The sequence below is a fragment of the Acanthopagrus latus genome, chromosome 5 (genome assembly GCF_904848185.1).
Source record: "Acanthopagrus latus isolate v.2019 chromosome 5, fAcaLat1.1, whole genome shotgun sequence".
NCBI lineage: Eukaryota > Metazoa > Chordata > Actinopteri > Spariformes > Sparidae > Acanthopagrus > Acanthopagrus latus.
Genome location: NC_051043.1, coordinates 21,337,017 through 21,360,160, shown reverse-complemented (window position 1 = coordinate 21,360,160; position 23,144 = coordinate 21,337,017). Strand labels below are relative to the sequence as shown.

At 38.7% G+C, this 23,144-nt stretch overlaps 1 protein-coding gene across 4 annotated transcripts in view; it reads left to right on the top strand.

Annotated features, from left to right (window-relative positions):
- The window catches only part of slc23a2 (solute carrier family 23 member 2), a 33,213-nt gene extending 10,077 nt beyond the window's left edge, over positions 1 to 23,136 (top strand). The window contains exons 2-16 of one of the 4 annotated variants that reach the window (XM_037098217.1): positions 2,791 to 2,839; positions 4,975 to 5,198; positions 6,387 to 6,485; positions 7,775 to 7,891; positions 8,995 to 9,152; positions 13,773 to 13,861; positions 14,113 to 14,180; positions 15,173 to 15,354; positions 16,054 to 16,174; positions 16,847 to 17,003; positions 17,544 to 17,691; positions 17,821 to 17,926; positions 18,149 to 18,416; positions 18,602 to 18,697; positions 18,903 to 23,136. In XM_037098217.1, coding sequence (XP_036954112.1) covers positions 2,791 to 2,839; positions 4,975 to 5,198; positions 6,387 to 6,485; positions 7,775 to 7,891; positions 8,995 to 9,152; positions 13,773 to 13,861; positions 14,113 to 14,180; positions 15,173 to 15,354; positions 16,054 to 16,174; positions 16,847 to 17,003; positions 17,544 to 17,691; positions 17,821 to 17,926; positions 18,149 to 18,416; positions 18,602 to 18,697; positions 18,903 to 19,180 — 2,160 coding nt within the window. In that variant the 3' untranslated portion in view covers positions 19,181 to 23,136. Of the gene's footprint in view, positions 1 to 2,790; positions 2,840 to 4,971; positions 5,199 to 6,386; positions 6,486 to 7,774; positions 7,892 to 8,994; positions 9,153 to 13,772; positions 13,862 to 14,112; positions 14,181 to 15,172; positions 15,355 to 16,053; positions 16,175 to 16,846; positions 17,004 to 17,543; positions 17,692 to 17,820; positions 17,927 to 18,148; positions 18,417 to 18,601; positions 18,698 to 18,902 lie in introns of all 4 variants that reach the window. The other 3 variants (XM_037098216.1, XM_037098218.1, XM_037098219.1) reach the window with 3 other exon arrangements.
- Positions 23,137 to 23,144: the final 8 nt, after the last annotated feature.

Here is a 23,144-nt window from a genome sequence, read left to right as displayed (position 1 = left end):
CATGTATGGGTCTAAACTGCAACTTGTTAAATATTGATGTAGAGCCTCAGGGGATTTCAGTTTGACTCATTTTTCAGTCTGTTTTAACCTGTGACTCTGCTAAACAAGAAGAGCTGGAAACAGGTTTAGGACTGATCAGCCAAAAAGCAATCATCTTGAGCTGTGACAGAGTAGGATGGGCATTTTATTTATTTTATTGTCGAACATTTTGTAATTTTTAAACAATCAATTATACTAGAATATCTAATCATATTAATCAGTGATAACCCAATAAATACATTCTTAACTGTAGCTTTAGTATATAGATGCTGTTGTTTCATAGTATGAGCTCAATATCTTTGACTGAAAAGGTGCATTTTCAATGGACTTCCTGCTGGAAGTTGAGAGGAATTCATCGTTTATCTTGGTACATTTAAGTCTGAAAAAAATTGGTGGCTATTTATGGATCTATATTTTTACCATAAGGTATTCTGACACCGAAACATCTGTCACAGTCAATACTCGTGCCTTAACCAGCTGCTAGCTTAATATAGTTGGGAAATTTTGACTGAACTATAGACTAACATCTGGAGGTGATGGACTTTGTTCACACACATGTATCCACATACTGTATTTGGCACTAGAGTTGCAACCACACAACCCAGCACAAGCCTGCACAGGATCCACAGATCAGGTTACCATGGTTATAGATCCATGCAGCAACTCTGTCCACCAGCCTGCATATTCTAGGATGAGTTAAAATTACCACCACAGTAGTCTTTGTTCCTCCTCGCTCTCATTTTCTTAAGTGCTTTTCCTAGTTTGTCCATGATACACACAAACACGCATACTTTTGTTGCTTTTAACCACTATATGCTATTGTTTTAGATAATGGGGATTTCTTTTTATGGTTATAAAACCTTCGGATTTCCCCTCTGTTAGTCCAATAAACTCAGTGTCAGTTCTCTCCTCTCTCGCTCCAGTTCCCTGTAGCTCTCGTTTTGTCTTTTGTTGTCTTATGGTTGTGTGTGTGTGTGTCTGTGTGTGGTCTTCTGTGTTTGCTACATGCTTCATCAGACTTTGAGTCACCCAGAGGCTGCTGGTACACTTTCTGTTACACTCCAAATCTCCCTCACACTACCATTGGAGCATCAGTGTTGCTCTCAGGTCAATAATATGCTCCATTTCATGTGCTGTTTGCAGTATTCTTTGGCAAGTAAATGACTTGTACGGTGAAAGACAGACTTTCTAAGACTGTCACGAAGTTCAAGGATAATTCTGGTGTATTTTGATCTTCATTAGCTGAATATAATTTGATTAAAAAGTGAATTCATCATTTAAATATTTAGCAAGGACAGTTTGACCTGGATAACAGTTGGTTTCATGAGAGACAGACAACTGCCTAGTTTGTGAAGTTTAATGTGGAAGCTTCAGTAAAAATCTAAAGGAGCGTTACCCTTCTAAACATGCAGGGCATTGGGCTAAATATCAGTGGTGCAGGGGGATCATATGGGTTGGTCAGCTTTAAAATGTTTGTCTTGCTTAGGAGGGAAAAGCCGGACCTGTGACGCTCAGATGTACAATGCTTGAGTCCCGGTATAAAAACTTGTACAGTCGTGTGTTTCTTGCACATGATGGTGCTGTTTGCTTGTTGTCTATATGGAGAGTGCTGGCTAAAGCTTTAAAAAAATAAGACCCAAGTCACTGGAATATTTTGCATTACTCTAAAACAGATATAGGGGTTTTTAATTAATAGAAGTCTGCTTGGTGAAACATGAAACATTGCATTACATCAGTGTGTTACTTCTGTTCAGGAAATGAGATTGTATCAAGTTCATTTCACAACTTGTGAAAGGCTCTTAAATATTAAAGTGATCATCCCACAAATGTTTTCCTCTAACCTGTAATTTTATTTATTTGTCTAGGTTGTTACAGAGAGATCAGCTATGGAGCTATCTGCCTTCTCTCAAATAAAGAACCAGATGGTACTCTGCTTGTGGTGCTCAAAGTGCCAAAAATACATTTGGAAAACTCAACAGCAATGTCTCTTTCCATAAATCATCACCTAGATACTCAAGACAATCAACAGAAAGAGAAAATTCTTCCTTCATGGCATTGTTCTACAACAGGTTCTGAGGATTATCCTCAGTAACCAGGTAATGATTTCTTGAAAGAGACATTGCTGTTTGACACTTTGAACACCATGAGCACAGTGCCATCTGGTTCTATATTTGAGAGAAGGCAGACATGGTGACAGCTGGTTTTTCCAAAAAAACACCAAAACAATCAAGCTAGATAAGTAACTCTACAGGCAAGAGGTAAAATATGTATTTTTGATTTTGGGGTGATTTGATTTTTGATCATGACTGGGAAAGTAACTTGACTGTGGTTTTACAACAATAATGCAGTGGTCATCTATGAGTCTTAACTTTCCTTATATAAAGATTACCTTGGCTTGCTACACCCACAGGTGGACTGGCTTAATTTGTCTCCTCTCATTACATGCACCCTCTATAGGTGGAATACTTACTAGCAGCACAGTTCTCATCTACTGCTTTCCTAAAGCCAGATTTCACCTGGGAATCTGAACTACAATCACCACATCGGTCACACTACACACTAACTTCTTGCTTGTGATTAAATGCTGTTTGTCAAATTAACTTATGTCTCACCTCCCTCCTCCTCCTCCTTATCCTTGACCCTTCTGCCTCTCTCTTCTCTGCCTCCTCCCCCGTATCTTCTTCTCTTTCCTCTCTTTCTCTTTTTTTCCTGCCTCTTCCTTTCCCTCTGTCTCTTGCCCCTTCCACACAGATGCTCCCAGCCGCCCAGCTTGAAAGGAGTGATGGGATGTGTCAACTAGGTATTACACCTATCCCAACATTTTTACACCTCAAGCAGGCAGACTGGCTGGGTGGGAAAGGATATTTTGGCATAAAATTTTAAAATAATGGGGAGGGTAAAACATCCAAGCTTGACTCAGACTGGCCATTTGTGTTTTTTATGGTCAGTGATTTCAAGCTTCACGATATCAAGAGCCTGTTTCAGAGAGTAGCTTCATCATACTCTTAACTTTAAACTTGAACTCTGGGTTGTCTAACCCTGAGATGGGAAACTAACTTTTCAGTGCCAGAGCAGCTTATCAGAATATGTTAATTGAAGTTTGAGTGTGTTCACTCTGATCTAAGCGTGTGTTTTGGGAATGAAGAAAAGCTATCATCAATGGAGCTCAGGTACTATGATTACCCTTGATAATGGGTAGATAAGGGCAGTGCCTGCATTTTAATTCAGTGGAGTTTGAAATATGAAGGCATGCTGATGCGACCTATGAGTGTAGAGAAGAGTTGATAAGTCAACAATCAGCATAGTCCACGCATTCATCATTTAGCCTTGAATTTCTTTAATGGATGATTAAGTGCTGGAATCCTTCTTTATGTTACATTTGATATTTAAATAACTTGTATTTATTCAGCTGTAATCTGATGGGGATATAATGCAGGCAGAAAAAACAAGGGATCAAGACTCAGGTTCAAACTGACTATACTTTTTTAGATGTCTGATTTACTTTTAGAAATTGGTCTCAAGCCATTTGTATTTCAAAATGTGTGAATTTAAACATACTGTAGTTATTGACACTTTTCATCTATTTATGATGTCACACTCCTACCATCACCATAATGAAAAGGGGAGCAATTAAAACAGCAAACAAACATATAATATTTTTAATATTTTTTTTTATATAATTTTACTGCTGTAATGCACAACCAATGTTTTTCTATCTAAAACAGTTTGTTTGGTAACTTTGTTTTGGATGAATGAAATTACCCTTGAATTATGAAATAACTTTGCATCAGTGTCCAATGGGACTGATGAAAGTTAATGTTTGTTTTTGTTTGTTTTTTAAAAAAGTTCACTCTCCACTCATCTGTAAGACTTTGTATTTGGAGGCTTAGTTCAACATTTGAAGGTATTTCCTCAGTGATCCATCATCCATCATGTCCTTGTGTTTCAACACTACTTCTTGAATGAACCTGTCATTTGACCTTGAATATCTAGTGTAGTAATGGTGTGTGTGATGAAGTTTAATTTTCAGTAAAATATCATGGTTCATGAACTGGTTAATTCAGCTGTCTTTCAGAGAAGAATAGATGCAGAAACATTCAATTTACTGACTGTTGACATGTTGTTGTGTCTTTTATTGGGTTTGGCAGGTAGCTGATTGACAGCAGACAGCATTACAACCTTTCTCTTACTGTTGATTCCATTACTGTCCATGAGTGACAGTGATATACAAAGTGACCAGAAATTAGACAGCACCATCCCTGCTTAGATAAACTGACATCCCTTTCTCTACCTCAAGCACCTTTTATGCCATCTCTCAACTGTGATCATTCTGTTCCTCCTTTCTGTCAAACGTTTTCATGTTTGACTCATTTTATTTTATTTTTTTATGCTTGCATAATCTTGTCTCTATTTGGTTCTTACTCTCTTCTTGTGTCAGGCATGTCGATCACATGGATTATTAATCACAGTGTAGGAATTGTTCTCATAAAGGCAACACATTATGTCTTGATAATTGGTTTAAAGGCTGCAACTAACATTTATGCAGTATTTTCCAAGGTCTTTAGATGGTTAATTTTGTCTGATAGTCCAAGACACCAAGATTCTCAGTTCCCTCAAGACAAAGAAATCCAGCATAGCCTTTTATTTAAGAAATTGAGAATTATTTTAAAATCAAATCAAAGGAGCTAAATCTTGACATTTGTAAATTTGTAACAGGCATGTTGATTTCTTTCTTGATGAATGTTGGAGTAGGTATACTTTTGTTTTCCAGAAAAAAAAAAAAAAACAAGAGACCTGAGAAAAGTAAAGTTTCTTATCAAAATGAAATGGGGCCTGTGATAAGGTCTTCACAATGAACTTAGAGAGATTAATAGCTTCATTTCTAATGTCAGTTGTTCGACTATCATGTTTGTCTGTCTCTCTTTATCCAAGCAGGTGAGGCCATCCTGGATGATGTAATTGGACTGAAGGATTCATCTGCAGTGTTCACACCGGAGCGAGACAGAGGAGGGACAGAGGAAGAGGAGGAGGAGCGAGACAGAGAAGACACAAGGATGGGCGTGGGGAAGAATACCACCTCCAAGTCATTGGACAGCAACAGTGATGGAGGAAAATATGAAGAGGAGACCAAACATGGAGCAGATTTCTACCCTATTCCAGTATGCGACTCTGTGTAATAGCCTTGATAATGTTTTGAAATATTGACATGGATACAAAACCAAAGAAGCATCATGAACATGCCTAAGGGAAGCTTATGTAAATAACAATTGAAAAATGTTTTGTCAATAGTCACCACCCTTATAATTACTTCTCCACCCCATCACTCACTTTCATTGAGTACACCACAAACTGAAAACCTCATGGCCAGTTGCTACATGCTGCTGCTTGTCAGTCTGTTCACCTGCTTTGTTTTTTCACTTAGCACCAAGCCAAAGCTTCACGTGCGTCAAAAGGCAAAATGACAGGAACTTCCTTAATCTGCTCATACTGCATCCCGGTCCCTGGATAAGAAATGGAAAATTGATTTAATTGTTGGATTTATTTGTACTCTACATTACAGAAGGAAATATTTGCTCTTTTTACTATTAACTCTTTAGCATTTAGCAGTTGAATAGTAAGATATTCCCTTCGGCAGTTGGTAGAGATGAAAACCAGATTAAAAATCTAGAAAACTTGGATTCACATTTCATTTGAGTTCACCAAATCAACCATATCAGCATTGACAATGTTTGCATTTTATTACCAGCTTCCAGTGCCCTCCCACTGTTCCCCATACTGGTTCAGTTGAACTCAAGGGGAAGGAAATATACAAGAAATGTTAATGACCAGTGATATATACAAACTCTGTGCATCATCCTCAATGCAAACTGTATTACTGTATTTAAAGAGTAACTACACACCCACTTAAAAGAACAACCATCAAAATGGAAAAAATATTAGGTAAAGGGTTGGCAAGAAATGGCATTAACTGCTGTGAACAATGCGTCTCGATCAGCACATATTTGAAAGTTACCACAGTTTGACAGGCTACGTTTCAAGGATGGGGGCCGGGGGCGTTGGGAGGTGTCCATCCACATCTTATTAGAGGTTGACATTCTTTTTTTATATACATTTTATGACATGAGAAGCCCCAAATAGTTGACTGTGTTATCATTTGGCTTGTAGGTTCAATAAGATTTTAAATGGTAGATGGCATGTTGAGTCATTTAACAACCCATGAAATGCAGTTGGTAAGAAATGTCAGTGTCAGCACCACCAGCTTTTAAAATGTGTGTGCTACCTCTGAGTGCTTTTTATGAAAGAATAAAGGACAACATGTGTGTTTGTGTGTGGTTGTGTGTGTCTAGGTGGTGGTAAATGGAGTGGGCGCTGCTAGTGGAGACCAGGATACTGAGAACACAGAGCTGATGGCCATCTACACTAAAGAAAATCAAAGAGCAGAAAAGGTAACTCGGGGGGGGGGAATGAAGAAGTGAAACACAATGTCAGCATAACTGCTAGTTTCCTCTCACAGAGGCCTCTATTTAAGCAGAGTGACACACAGTCACATGGTTCAAAAAGCTTACTCATCATGATCCGTCCCATTCACCGTTTGACTGACTTTCCTTTTCCCTCTATACAATATTAAAATTGTAATCCTCAAGATTTATAACCCAATAAATATACCCATGGTTTCCATGGAAACAACAAGTGTGGTTTAATACTACAGCAAATACTCCTTAAGCAGCTGCTGGTCTATCCGTTTATAACTAAAACTTACATTTGTCAGTGAGTTATCAGATAGTGCATTTAACCATTTATATCAAGCTATCTTGTTGATGAATTTTTGATTAATGATTGTGTTCAGTGTTAACTTCAGTGTTAAACACTTTTCCTTTGCTGTGACTGCTCCATAATATAACCACCCAGCATTTTGCCAATTAAATGGTTTTAATGTGATTAAGTAACAGCAGGAACAATTCAGTTTGCATTAGCAGCAACTTAACACAGCTCTGATGCAGCTGTGAGGAGAGTGAACAGTCAACAGTGACGGTGTATAAAAACTCCAGCTTACAAAGCAACAGACCAATTAATTTTCCAACACTTGTTGCTGTGTAATAGGTGACACGAAACAAAGCTTTCAACAATGACTTTGCAACAGTCTAGCTATCCACACTTGGCTGTATTGTAATGTGGTCGCTGGTAGTGTGAACTTAACATGAGAAGTGTTATATGAATTGCTTGTTTTTTGGTAGGCAATCTGAGTCCAGTATGGGAGTGGTGCACTACATCAGTAACAATTAAAAATTACATATACAACCTTTTTTTGATTTATTTTGTGTGTTTTTGTTTCAGAGCTGTTTACAGTTGTTTCTTCTATGTGTTTTTTTTATATAGTTGTTCTAAAAGTTGAAAATACACCAAACAAAACTGATAATGGCTAAACACCTTGAAAACATGAAAGAACATGACAGAAATGTACTTCCACTGCAATTAACAAAGGAAATGAAATGTGGAGCAGAAAGCAGAGTCTGGCTTATCAAACTGTGGCTATGTATTTTTCTTTTTCTTATTGTCACCATGACTGTGCATTTTTCTTTGCTGAGACCCTTATTCTGTAGGCCTCTGCTTAGACATGCTCTTCTTTTTTATGATTTGGGTGTGGCTGTTATTTTACGGTACAGCCAACATTCTTTCCACCTTATACAATACAAGGTAACCATTACAATTTTAATGTGTTTCTTTGTGTGTGTAGAGCTCAATGTCTGAGACGTTGGACAGCACAGACAGTTCAGATGCAAGGAGGATGGATATGCTCTATACCATTGAGGATACCCCACCCTGGTATCTGTGTGTGTTCTTAGGCATGCAGGTAAATCTACAATCTGAACTGATTTTTGTTCTTCATAAAGCTGCATTGCTTCCATACACTGTGTTTTATCAGTCATCAGTATATTTTCTTTACCCAACAACTGATGGATGGTGATGTTTAGACTGGAAATATGGACTGAAAAAACATGCACCAACACATCTTGACTACTCAGGGTGTGTGAAATATTTTACGGTGAATGTACTTGTCATGTCAATGCAGTATTTATTATCATTCTTTGCACAACTGGATGCTATACACAAGAAATAGGATTTTACTCACAGTAGTCAGCATGTTGGTGGTTCAGTGTGATGTCCTCATTGTGACACAACGTGTTTGTGTCTAAAACTGGACTTTTGTCCTCGGTCATCTTCCCCTGTCTCATATTAAACATAGGAGATCTTAAAAATCAGTGAAATAAAGGAAGGAAACCAAACTAAAAAATAAAAGTTAGTGAGCACAGACATCTGAAAAGGCTGCACCATCCTTCAAATGTGTTATTGTAGCACTCAGAAAAATACACACATCGCAACTGTACAACTGGATATAAATCTGCATTGAACATTACATATTGTAGAAGAGTTTGGCTTAATCCTAAAAACAGTCTGAACGCTACTCAGTTGAATAGCCTGTCTGTCAGGACAGATAAGCAAAGGTTAGGGTAAAGAATAGTTTCAACTTGTCTGACAACAGATGGAAAGAAATCAAGCTCAGCTGTTCAGAATAATGCTTGAATACTATGAATTCATAATTAAAAAATGCCTACCTTCCAACGCAGATATTGTCAAATCATGCTGTTTCCAGTTATGCCATCTTAAGGTTAAATGCTGTATAATTTTCCATGATCACTCAGTTTCCAAAGTTGGTAAACGTGTCACAAGCAGTGCATCTGGTTTGAGATGCATAATTTATTCAAGAGTTATGGTTGGATGTCAAATTTATAAAATCAGTATTTTAGCTTTTTCCTGTTGTGTTGTCCAATAATACACCACTTGTTGTGAAAAGAACTGTGGCAATGGCTAAGTGATGGTGATAAATTATTTGTTTCTTGGCCCATGTGGTATTTTGTGTTAAATTCATTTCAATGTTGCCTCTTGTCTATGCAGCACTACTTGACCTGTTTCAGTGGAACTATCGCCGTGCCGTTCCTCTTGGCTGAGGCAATGTGTGTCGGCTTCGATCAGTGGGCCACCAGTCAGCTCATAGGGACCATCTTCTTCTGTGTAGGGATCACCACCCTGCTACAGACTACACTGGGCTGCAGGTACAAACACACAATATACGCTCTCTCAGTTCTTTTATTGGTCATATGTTGTATTCTGTCTCTCACCTCCTCCCTTTTATGCCCCCTCTTTTTCTACTCTCTCCCCTTTATCTATAAGTACCACTTAAAAATGAGGGACATATTTGATGCAGTTCCTCTTTCTCCATCCTTCCTCTTCATGTTACTTGGTGTGTGTTTATGTTATGTGTGTTTGCACAGATGTAAGTGAGTCCTTACACGTCCTTTTTTTGTCATGGTTGAAAGTTCCCTATTTTGCTCATGCGACTGCAATTACTCTGTGTGACTGAGAAGTTCACTTTTATATTATAAGAGTTGAAAAAAGAAAGTAGTAAGTTACATATTTTATGAATTAAGTCAGACAAGTAAGACAAGCTATATGAATTTCACTGCATATTCAGTCATTAATCACACACAATTTTGTCAGTCAGTTATAAATGGGTAAATCCACTATCTGATATCAAGCTGTCTTGTTGATGCATTTTTGATTAATGATTGTGTTCAGTGTTAACTTCAGTGATAAGCACATGTCCTTCCCCGTGGCTGCTCCATAATATAACCACCCTGCATTTTGCCAATTAAATGGTTTTAATGTGATTAAGTAACAGCAGGAACTATTCAGTTTGCATTAGCTGCAACTTAACACAGCTCTGATGCAGCTGTGAGGAGCGTGAACAGTCAACAGTGATGGTGTATAAAAACTCCATCTCACAAAGCAACAGACCAATTAATTTTCAAAGGAAGCCAGCGATATGAAGGCACAAAGTGAAATCCAACACTTGTTGCTGTGTAATGGGTGACACGAAACAAAGCTTTCAACAATGACTTGGCAACGGTCTAGCTATCCACACTTGGCTGTTTTGTAATGTGGTCACTGGTAGTGTGAACTTAACATGAGAAGTGTTATATGAATCGCTTGTTTTTTGGTAGGCAATCTGAGTCCAGTATGGGAGTGGTGCGCTACATCAATAACAACAATTAAAAGTTATATATACAACCTTTTTTTGTTTTTATTTTGTGTGTTTTTGTTTCAGAGCTGTTTATAGTTGTTTCTTCTATGTGTTTTTTTTTTGTTTTTTTTTTTTTACATAGTTGTTCTAAAAGTTGAAAATACACCAAACAAAACTGATAATTACTAAACACCTTAAAAACATTAAAGTTCAAAATGGAAAAGGAAATCAACCATTAATAACATCTCAAGGTTTTAAGTTGGAAAACTCAGTTTGATTTTGTAAGCATGCTATTCTATTTAACCACAAAATAGTAACAGAAACACTGCAAGTAACAAAGAAAATGACATGTGGAGCAGAAAGCAGAGTCTGGCTCATCAAACTGTTGCCATGTATTTTTCTTATTGTCACCATGACTGTGCATTTTTCTTTGCTGAGACCCTTATTCTGTAGGCCTCTGCTTAGACATGCCCATTTTTTTGGTAGTGGCTGTTATTTTACTGTACAGACAACATTCTTGACCAGCTGATCAGATTCCAGAAACCAAAGCTATGCTGTGATGTTTGATTAAAGGTCAGAGGAATGAGCAACTTGTCTTTAACACATTCATTTGAGACAAGCTATATGAATTACACTGCATATCTTTGTTGGCAGCTGATTGAGGGAGGGAAGTGAATAGCCATACATATGCCGTGTGAGCTCATATTTCACCTGTTTCTCCATAGAGTTTTTCATTCAGTTGCTTTAAGGCACCTTAGTCCGTTGTTTTTTTAATACATATCGACATTTTTCAACTCATGTTACCGGGCTGACTGCTCTCACACATTCCTCTTCCCCTGCCCTGCCTAATTTGTTTCCACATTTTTTGATCCAGTACATGTAACCTGTTGATCGCTTTGGTTATGAAACACATATTTGAAAAGAAAGGTGGTGAACTAATGATTCACCTGACTCCATTCCGAGAGTTATGTCACCCCCATTAATCTCCAATGAAATACAAATTGACAGGAGACATTCCTTGTCACCATGGATATCTTCCTATCATTTGGATCTGTGTTTTAATAAAGCCTTTTCATGAAGGAAAGGCATTTCAGTGACGTAAACGCTGTTGTTCATTCTATTTTTGTAAAAAAAAATCTAATCTTTCCATCATGCAATGGCAGATTCTGGGTGTTTCATTATTGTTGCTGGAGAGCAGCAGCCGGCATTGCGGTTGCCGCTCCTGCCGAATCACCTCATTCAGACAAACCCAGACAGTCACAGATACTCGCTGTTCTTTTGACATCAACTCCAAGACCTTGACTGTTGCCTTGATGACAATGTTGTGCAAACACTGTCCTATCTACTTCTTTATTTTTCTTTTCTGACTTTAACATTCAGTGGGAAGTGCAGAAAGATTTTTGTGGAGAATAATATGTATCTATATAACACAATTCTGATGAGTCTAATTTTGCTGGCAAATTGTTCTCTGACCTCTCCGCTTTGAGATTTACTCAATTCAATATTTTTGTTTATAGTACTTTCCCAATATCCAATTAAGGAATATGAAAGCAAACTCTATCTCAAATACTGTAAGCTGCAAAAGCAATGGATAATTGTTGGGTTTGTTTATTTTTCCATCTAGATTAATTTGTCAAGCCTTTACCTTCATCACAGGAACTAGACTTAAGAGTTCAAGGAGTAAGCCACAGATTTTGTATTGGAATTCCATAAGAGGGGAGTCCAGTGAGTAATCATGAGTAAAACTGATGCAGTGTCAGTTAATATCACTAGCAGAAAAGGTTACTAGCCCAATATAGATAAATAATACTAGAAAAATTGCATATTTTGGATATTTATTAATTGAGATTTTATAAAACATTTGTTAATGTAAAAAGCTTATTTGCTTCATCATAGCAACAGTAGCAGCATTGTCTGTTCAGGGCAGCCTCCAGAAAATTCTGAAAGGGCAATGGCTCCCAAGTTGACATTTTCTCTTCCTTGCTTCTTCTTGCTTTTTCTCCCTCTGTCTCCGACGCAAACAGACACGTCTGTTTTGGCTTCAATATGAATGACTTTCCTGTCACACCAACAGCCTACACTCCCTGAGGCAGTACTGAGTTGAGGTGACAGCCACTGTTTCTCTGTGGATTACTGTCTCCTGAGAAATTCCACTGAATGCTAACAGAGAAGGGGAGAAGTAAAATGTAACGCATGCCAATACATGGCACTAAAACATGTATTTGACCAAAAATCAGATCACTAAAGACAAGTGTGATTGTGCCCAAAACGTGTTGCTGCACAAATTGGACTCTTACCACTACTCACCAGCAGAGCTCCAGAACTCTTACTGACTACTAACTCTGCTTGAATCATTTATTTTTCAGTGATTTCAAATAGAATAAAATGGATTAAACAAAAACATTAATTCAGTCAAAAAAACAGAAATCATCTTGCAATGAGATCACACCAACTGCAAGATGCACCAACATGTTCACATTCCAACGCAACGACTACTCGACAGGCATTCCTACGTTATTGCTTGAGTACTCATTGGTTGGTACAAATTCTTCTTTGACATGGCCTTTTGATCTCAGCGTAACACCTGTAAAGATCCATGACTGTGTCTACCATGATCCTGATGCTACACAGTGACTAAATCTGTCCACAGCACTGATGGAAAGAAAGAAATATGTACGCCATGCAAAACACTCAAAATAGTTGATTAGTTTCTGTTGCAATTGCTGTCTCCAGACCACATTTTGCCTTGGTGATATAAACAGACTCACAAGGTTTATTTGCATATTTAGCAGATTTTTTTTTCAGTTCCCCTACCTGGAGGTCTTGAGCATAAATTCTTTAATCTTGAGACAACCACTTACTTTTGAAGAGTATTCTCATCATTAATGTTTCTTTGAATGGACTTTAGAAACAATGAGCAGCTGTGCAAAAGAACGGCAGGTTTTTTGACCAAACAACCCAATCAAGTCGGTGTGCAGGTGAAACTCAAAACAAACAGGTGTTCGACTATTCATGGTTTCGTTACGAGTGTTCACTTCCCCTTTTTTAATAAAATAGATATCTTCCATCCTTTCTCAGGCTTATTCACAGCCCTTTATTTCTATCGTTGGCATTTTCACCAGTATGACGTCAATACAGTTGATTTATTCTGTTAATCTCAGACCAGATCGAATGATAACCGTCTACTGTCATAACCTCTTGTTACAGTTGGTGTTTGTACAGGCCAGCCATACTGTAGAGCAGGATTTGGCCATTATCTCAGCAGATTAAATAAATGACTGTTACGAAACATGTTTATAAGCTTGAATGAACTTGAAAGTTTGAGTGAAAGTGGAAGAAAATTAGGGAGGGAAGAAAGGAGGGAGGGGGCTAAATATGTGCCAGCACTAACTATTCTTACTTTACCCCATCCTGTGATTACTTGACCCTAGGTTACCAAACAAAAGACCAGGGGGATCTCACCCTTCTCTAGCCGAATTAGCATCAACTCCTTATCCCCCAATGGTGACTTGTAATTAAAGTGCGGGCACCCCAGTGGTTCTACAAAGATAATCACCTTGCTTGCTGCTTAAGTTTAACACTCCCCATTGAGCATGTATGTGTTTATACAGATTCGTAACATAATTTCTTAAAAGTGTTTTCTTTTGTTCAGGTTGCCTCTATTCCAGGCCAGCGCTTTCGCCTTTCTTGCACCAGCCAGAGCCATCCTGTCACTGGACAAATGGAAATGTAACAATACAGGTAACACCCCTCTCTTTTTCTTCTGTCTGTCACTCTTAACTCATTCAATACAGAAATTGTTATAGCATTGTGGAAAAAAACTGTTTGTATTTGTAGCTCCAAACACTGTCAGTGTCACAGGAAATCCAGCAGAGAATTAATCGTGGCCCCAAATGGGACCAGCTGATTTATTTCTGTATACCCCAAGTGAATAACTAGAGCTATGATTCACATAGTGATCTAATTATCCTTTTATATTTTTCCATGACCAGAAGTTCCAGTATTTAACAGCACAGAGCTCCTCCACACAGAGCACATCTGGCACCCCAGGATACGAGAGGTGAGACAAAGATAAATGAAAGACTTAACAGACTTAAAAGAAAGCTTGAAAAGCAAATCCAGGTAGACCTGTAAGATCATTCAAACAGTACTGTTGTCAAACAGTAGTGTACAGCTTCTGACATTTACATTTAAAGCTTTCAAATAGGAACATCTTGTTCTGTGGCTTCAGGGTTTGGTCTTTAGTGACAGCAGCTGCTAATTTGTATTAACCTTTCCCTTTGACGTAAGCCAGCTGAGTAGTTGTTTTTTTGTGTGTGTGTGACGCGTGGATTGGACTAAACTATCAAATTGTTTAGTCGATGGGCGCGGGGCAGCTGGAACGTGCATGTTATAACAGGTGACAGAAGAGAACATAAAGACAGATAAAGATGAGACAAAAAGAATTATCACTCAGAAGTAACAAATGGAAACGGAACACTGGTGTTTGTGTAACCTCATCCCCATCCATGACGCAAAAAAAAAAGGTCCTTAGTTTTCGTTTTTATCTCCAGAATTCAATTTTGTCTTGGTCAGTGCTGATTAATTACTGCACAGCAAACTTTAGATGTAATTTATCAGGGCTGAGCTAAATCTGGCTAATTTCTTCTCATGATCAGAGTGGATACTAACAATCGCCTTATAAACTGCGTAGATTGTGCTGTGAGCTTAATTGTCAGCGCTCATTTTGCCTGAAGGTTAGCTAACCTTCAGGCAAAATGAGCACTAACATTATATTTCATTAAAAAAGATATTCATTTCGAGGCACTGCTTCCTTTACAAAATGCCACAGAAAATGAACTGGAAGTGTTCAAGTGTTTAATTAATCTTGTATCCCTCTGAGCCTGCACCTGTGCTTCATGGGCTTGAGTTGTTGATTTCAAGAGGACATAGTTTAAAACTGCAGTATTGTTTGATTTGATAGTTCTGCTTCATTTTAAAAAATAATAATTCTTCTCATCATGTCATTGAACCCTTTTCGTTCTCATCTTTATAATATGTTTGTTCTGTCAGATCCAAGGGGCTATCATTGTGTCATCCATGGTCGAGGTGTGCATTGGAGCGCTGGGTCTGCCCGGGCTCCTGCTGAAATACATCGGACCTTTGACCATCACCCCCACCATTACCCTTATCGGCCTGTCTGGTTTCCAGGCTGCAGGAGAGAGGGCTGGGAAACACTGGGGCATTGCTATGCTGTAAGTATTGACTCTCATGCAAAGAAAGGCATATTCATGTGTCAACAAAAACTTTTTAAGGAACAATTAAAAAAAAATTTAAAAAATTTAAAAAATTAACTTTTGTCAGTATGTTCTGATGATCACGATTCAGACTGATCTCTGTTGTGCAGCAGGTCAAGAAGTGCATGTAAATGTCTTGGTGGGGATCGGGGTAGAACTGAGAATATACTGAACATGCAGATGGAGGACTGCCGTAGAAACCTGTCAGCACTGGATACTACTAAAACTGACTTTAAACTGCCTGACACCATTTTTCTCTGTCAGTAAGGAAACCAGTATTTTTCACAGCCACATGTTTCGTACACAAAAAGCTTAAACTGTACAAATACCAAAGATCAACTCATTGGGGAAGATCCACTTCAAAGCTGTGCTATTCATGCAGCGTGACATCAGTTCCTGCTGTGTCATGGCTGTTTACACTGCAGCTGGAGGGCCTCTTCTCCCGCTCCACAGGGACAGAGAATATGTGCCTGTAATTGCCACTGATTTGCTTCTTCTGAGCCAGTTAAGATAATTGATTGGCTCTAACATCTCTGGGGTCCAAGTCAGACATAGATGTGAGAAAATGGAACATGCTCATACAGAATTAGGTCTGTCACAGGAGAATGTACAGTGTAAAAAAATAACAAGAATTAATCTGCTTGTTTCTGTCTGCAGAACAATCTTCTTGGTGCTGCTCTTCTCTCAATATGCCAGAAACGTTCACTTCCCGCTGCCAGTCTACAAAGCCAAGAAAGGCTGGACTCTCTATAGGCTGCAGGTCTTCAAAATGTTTCCTGTAAGTTCACAACTTCTCATAAAGGTTCACGCATACCTCTCAGCCTGCCCTCTTGAATCCTGTTTCTCAGTAAATAGTCTACTTTCTTTTAATGAATTGACCTTGGTATCTTTACAACTGCACCCCTGCCTCCACCACAAACTGTGCTCCCATCTGATTCACAAATTATTCAACAGAGCTAATCTCATTCTCCCTAGAAGCTTAAGAGGTTCTCCCTTAGCGTGCTGCTGTGCAGCGTGTAAATCAGTCTTTACCTGCCCTCTGCTGGTGATATATGAAATGATAAAAGTTAAACAAATAAAAGTCCACGTCACTCAATCTGATCTCTACATATCTCATCTTAAGGCTTCCCATTGCTCTTTTGCCTTTTTAATAGGTCACTTTTAGCAGTGAAATTGTTGTGGACTTTATTTTGCCCAGAGGCCAGAGACTTGGAAGCTGACAACACGGGGCAACATTTATGTGCTTATTTTTGTTTAAATACTTAGATATTAAAATAATAAGTTTGAAGTCAAAGTCAATGGAAAAGAAAATTGTTTTTGGCAGCTGGGACCCAAAGACACACACCTTTATTACGATGTTGTTAGTTACTACAACCCACAAGATAGGCAACATTTCACTTTCATTTTATTGTGAAAGTCTGACAAGTGTTTTCTTTTCTCTTGCATGTAGATCATCATGGCCATCCTGGTGTCATGGCTGCTTTGTTTAATTTTCACTGTCACTGATGTTTTCCCACCGGAAGTAGACAAGTACGGCTTCTACGCCCGCACAGATGCACGGCAAGGAATCCTCGCCGCCGCACCGTGGTTTAAAATCCCGTATCCCTGTAAGTGTGTTTAGGTGGATGAGGAGCTATTGGAAAGGATTGCTGATGTTTATGCCTTATATGTTGTCTGCCATTTGTATGGAAAGGTTTTACATTTAATTTGTTTTGCTGCTATTCACTCCCAGTGTTTGAGTATTAAACATTTACCTGCTAACAGCTAAAGAAATGACGTAACTGAAGTTACTTTTCAGATTCAGATAATTAAGTTAAAAAATAATTAATTGATAATAATGTATTAACATTATAAGTTGAGGCACTCAGTGATATATAAAGTAATTATAATAAACTAAATCCTGACCAGCTGCGTCATATAATGAAATGATAATGAAATACAATTATTATAATTATACAATTTTATATATACAATCAACCCTGTGTGTCCAGCATAGATGGGAACCAATAAGTATTATTTACTTTGGAGTGAGACTATCTATGTTACATAAAGCATAATGTATGGTCGTTAAAGGAGATAGCCCTGCTAGTGGTGATGAGTCAGAAAGTTTCATTTTCAAGATATTTTCTGCGTTCTTACCTCTACAGTCCAGTGGGGCGTTCCGACTGTTACAGCCGCCGGTGTGATCGGCATGATGAGTGCAGTGGTGGCCAGCATCATCGAATCGATTGGAGATTACTACGCCTGTGCACGTCTCTCTTATGCTCCTCCACCTCCAATCCATGCAATCAATAGGTAGCTATTGATACCATAAGTATCATATTTTTCCTCATTAACTAATATTTCAATTTGTTGGTGAATAGTGCACGGGCAATTTACAGTCCGGAAGATATCATAATTGGATTGTTTTTTTTCGCTGTGTAGGGGGATATTTGTGGAGGGTATTTCTTGTGTGCTGGACGGTCTTTTCGGAACAGGAAATGGCTCTACTTCCTCCAGTCCAAATATTGGCGTCCTGGGAATCACAAAGGTAACACACACCTGTGCTCATTTAGGTTTATTTTCATAACCTACCAGTTTTAGCTACTATTTATCATTGCAACAAGCCTCTTGGTTTCCTTCTGTCTCTGCAGATTCACGTTTAGTTACTGTATTTAGTTTACCACAATAGTTTCTCTTCCACTACAGCTAGCTGCACAGATGAATGACTAGCCTCCCTTTTGCTCTGCCTGATCTCTGATTTGTCTTTCAGGTGGGCAGCAGACGTGTGATTCAGTATGGAGCTGCCATGATGCTGCTGCTGGGACTTGTGGGTAAATTCAGCGCCCTGTTTGCCTCTCTGCCTGACCCTGTCCTGGGAGCTCTGCTCTGCACTCTGTTTGGTATGATCACAGCAGTGGGACTGTCCAACCTGCAGTTCGTTGACCTCAACTCCTCCAGGAACCTTTTTGTTTTGGGTTTCTCCATCTTCTTTGGTCTGATGCTGCCGAGCTACCTCAAACAGAACCCGCTGGTCACAGGTGAGCAGTGGGGAGAGATCCGTGCAAACTAGAGCTGGGGGATAATGGCTGGAATCAACATTTAGATTTAGATTTCTGTGTTTACTCTAGCAGCTGCAACTTCCTTATAAACATTGCTTAAAACTAGGTGAAATTACAACATATGTTTGTTGGATACCAAGTCCTTGTTTCTTTATCTTTCTCAGGTATCCTTGAAGTTGACCAGGTGTTGAACGTTCTCCTCACCACTGCCATGTTTGTCGGAGGCTCTGTCGCCTTCATTTTGGACAACACTATCCCGGGTAAGGCGTTTAATTTCTTTCACACTAGTTCTAACACTTGCCATACTAAAAATGCATTTTGCTCTTCAAACTGATTATGAGATTGTAGTAAAAAAAAAAAAAAAAAAAGGAAATCTTATCAGTGCATTCTGTTTATCAGGTTCCTATTTGTTAGTTTCGGTATTTTAAGTTATTTGCAATTAATCTCTCCTCCGTTTCCCCTCAGGCTCCCCAGAAGAACGAGGCCTCAAGAGGCTGAAACGTGGTGCTGGTCTCAGTGCAGCAGAACTGGAAGGGATGAGATCTTATGATCTGCCATTTGGAATGGACATCATCCGCAGATACCCCATCTTCAAGTACATCCCCATTAGCCCCACCTTCACAGGCTACCAGTGGGGGAGGCTACGCGAAACCTGCCGGAGAAGGATGGGACCTGGGGATGTGGTGAAGGGAGGAGGAATCGGAGGGGAGGGAGGAGTGGCAGCAGGGGAGAGTCGGGTATAGCCAACGGGCTGATGCTAAAGAAATCATAAATGTTGCTGAATTTGGGGAGCAAGGGATGGTACCCTAAGGTAAAAGGATGGGAGAGTGGAGGACCGAAGCAGTGCAGGATTCAGGATTGTGTGGAAGAAAATGTGACGCACCAACCGCCCCGTCTGTATGTGTTTTCTTTAGCTCGTGTCAGTCTCTTCCCACTTCCCACTATGCTATTTTAAGCATGCTATAGCAAGTCACAGCATGCTATAAAAGATGTCACCATGCAGAGGGTAGTTGGTGTGTGTGCATGTGTGTACAGTACGCAGCAAGAAATGACAGGTTTGTGCATTAATTTAGCTGCACTTTAATCCAGATGGAGACAGATAGACGCCAAACAATAATTTACTGCTAATTTTTGCTGCCCCTGTCATTTCGTGAAACATTCTACTAAAAGCACAGTAGATTTTATTATGTCAATTGAGGATTATGCAAAATTTCTGCGTTTTAATCATTCACCTCTGTCGTTATGCAACCACATTAAAGATAGACATTACACACACATGCTCACACACCAACAGCCTTACCTAAACTTAGCTTGAGCGCTGCAATGCATGTCACAGTCATGCAAATTGATGGACGTGGTTTGTCAGGTGCCCTCAGCCATGCAAAGTGATTGTGAAATTTATTTTTGCACTATCTGCCTCCTGAGTTCACAACCGGACTGTCACTCCACAGCTCACGTCCCCATTTCTTCAGTAAAACAGCACATCACATCCACTTTTGTCATGCTTAACAACCTCACCGCCTGCTTTTTTTTATGTGATAATATTCTCAAGATCTCCACTATAAAATACCAGTTTACAACACCTTACTGTCAGTATTATGCAGTAGTCACTAACGAGACCAAAACTCTACTTGTCCTGAACACACCTTTGACTCACTTGGCTGTCAAATGGGACAGTAAATTTTTGCAAGATATTTATTTCCATTTGATAACCTCTAACCTCCTAACACATAAAGGCATTTACACAATAAAAACAAGCTTTTAATGATTCCTCTGCTGCCGTGATAACTGCAGTGCATTTGTAAATGCTGCATTAATGGCACACAGTAATACAGTGGCCTTTTTAGAAAGTCTTTGAAACCTTGTTTACAGAAATAAGAAGCTTAAAACAAGATGATTGAGAACAGGAAAATTACCTGAGGTGTCTGATCTTCTGTGTGGCTATTGCCTCAGGAAGGCTGCACCATAAAATAAAACACCCCTGCCACCATCCAAACCCACTTGGTCAGGCTTTGCATAACTTTACTAAGAAAAAAAAGATGTTGGTTTTGGATGCAGTGTGTGTGTTTTTTGCAACAGCCACTTATAATGGTCACTGATGTCAGTAATGTCCTCACCTATTTAATGGTGTTGATGACTTTCCCTTACATTCCTCCTCCTCCTCCCATCCTCCATCATCCGTATGCCTCCCACTCTCAACCCGCTTCAGTTAGTTCACTGCTGATATATATATTTTTTTGTTTGTTTTCTGTTCATGACTGTTGTAGTTCAACAGAAATAAAAATACCACAAAAGAATTTACAACATTATAATCTTTGTAAATGTAGAAATTAAAAGCAGCACAATGATAAAATAACCGCAAAAAAAAATCTACTAATCTAATACTTCGCCCAACTAAGATATTTACCAAACCAAAATGTTAAAAGCTCTTTATCGTTATTTCCTCTTTTGTTATGTTACCATAACCAAACTGTTTTATTTAAGCATTGGCAGTTGTCACTACAAAGACAGAAATCAAAGTTAGTTTGAAATTTCATCCCAGTTTTTCTCTCCTTAGTTATCTTTTTTTTGCTCAAGTTATTTATTTATTTATGAGAAGAGAGTTGATGTTTAATGATGACCTAAAGCAGGTTTATGTGTCTGTTGCACAATATTAAGAAATATATTTATTAGTTTACTTGTTCACGCCCAGTAAAGATTGTTGTGATGATGAACGACCTCTGCTCTCAGCCCCAGCTACAGTTGGTGCTTTTAGAAACTCACCTGGGGACAGCAGCTTTTTGAAAGAAAGCATTCCATTTATATGATGTTATTTTAAAAAAGAAAAGAAAAACACTTTTTGTTGAACTGGACAATTGAGTCAGAGGGCCTTTTTACTACAAGTACTGTTTGCACATGTAATGGTGCCAAGAACATCGGGGTCAGAGTGAGTAATCTTCACTAACATGAAACCCTAAGAGTTGGAATGTTTATCTAGATTCATAGACAAGTATGAACATTTTGGTTTGATGACCGAAAGATAAGTGGCTTTGTGACTGAATATTTTTTGGCCTGAATCTATGATACCCTGGTTAGCTATAGCCCCATTTATGATCTCAGCACTATGGATGATACACTTGCAACTCAGTCACTTAGTGTTCCTAACACAAATGTTTGTGGAAAAAAAAATCTAAAGTAGATTTGGGTTGGGTTTTTTTTTCACTGACAAGATCTGGTCGGTCATATCACTAGACCATAGTGATATGACCAACTCACGGGGGGGGGGGAGTGCTGAAGTCACAAAAGAGGCTAGCTTGCAACAACTGATGTGTGCAGAAACTGTAATTCTAAAACCTCATCTACCTTTCGGCTGCGCTCAGGACTGGCATCTGGATAGCCACAGATGTGGCAGTGTTATGAGGTGGTTGGTAAAATTTGCTGTGTGGTATTAGCACACCAGCTGATGTTGCTGGCTTTCTTGCCCATGCTGCGTGACCCTGCTCCAGGGACGGGTGATAATCAAGTAGTGGTCAGGGAGCAGTCACCTCTCTCTTGGAGCAGGAGTGAGTGGAGGGTGGTCGGACAGTTTTTGGCACCCCTCAGCAGTTGGCCTGCACACATAATAATCACATGCACAAAATGTGACCTTGTTTTCTTTGTCATTTAATGTTCATGCAACCAGCATTTACTTCACCCATCACACCCTCCCTTAACTCTCCATGAACTCTCTCTTTAACCCACCCCCAGTCCTGCAGTGAAAATATATTGTTGTCCTCTCATGTTTAGTGTACCTGTTTTCTCCATGGGAATTCTTACTGTTGATGTTTCAGACTGCAGGAGAAGACACTGGCTTGCCACCTTTTTATTAAGAGCCTTGGTCATTGGCAGCTGAATGAACCTGCCTTATTAAAGATATCTGATGTTCATTTTGCTGCTGTGTCTAAAGGCAGCTTATTCTTGTTTTAACCTTCAACCCTCCAGTTTATTGTACTTTCAGTCTCATTTTTAGGATCTAATACACGTGCATATGTGTTTCTCACACAGCTGTTACAAAATAAGTTGAGTTACAGTATAAACTCCTTGGATTTCACAATCCTAAACTCTCTACCTTGATAGTTGTCTGGTTTGAATTACATACAATTCAGTTTAAGCAACAGATAGCTCTTAGGAAGGTGGCCATAAGGTGTGTAATACAAAGACATCAATCCCTTTCAGTTATTTTGAAGGGGCTGCTACCTGAAGAATTTACTTTTGTGTATTAAGTGTTTTATGTTTTTCAGTGGTTTTGTTTTTTATACATTATTTTCATGTTTTTGCAAGCAAATATTTGTAAGAAACAAATCATAACTTTTAATCTTAAATCATGCTGGAAAGCGCACCATTTTCTTGTACTTTTTATTTAAAAAGTAAATACATTTTGATCCTATTTTGAATCTGTGGTTGGGTGAAATCTTTTTTCTTTGTTTGTTAGGATCTTTTGCATATTGTATTTTTTTACTCTAACATTGCTTTCTGTCCATGTTAACACATTACCAGTATAAATGAAAGAATGAGCTGAGAAACTTTAAATAGATGTGAAAACAAAACAAAAAAAAAATGTATATTTAATGGAGTAAAGTTTGCTAAACGTCCTGGAAGAGAAATTGTGTAAACTAATTGTAGCACCAAAATGTTTTATTCTCTGTTCCTAAAACTATTTAATAAGACATTACAGAATGAATACAGTCT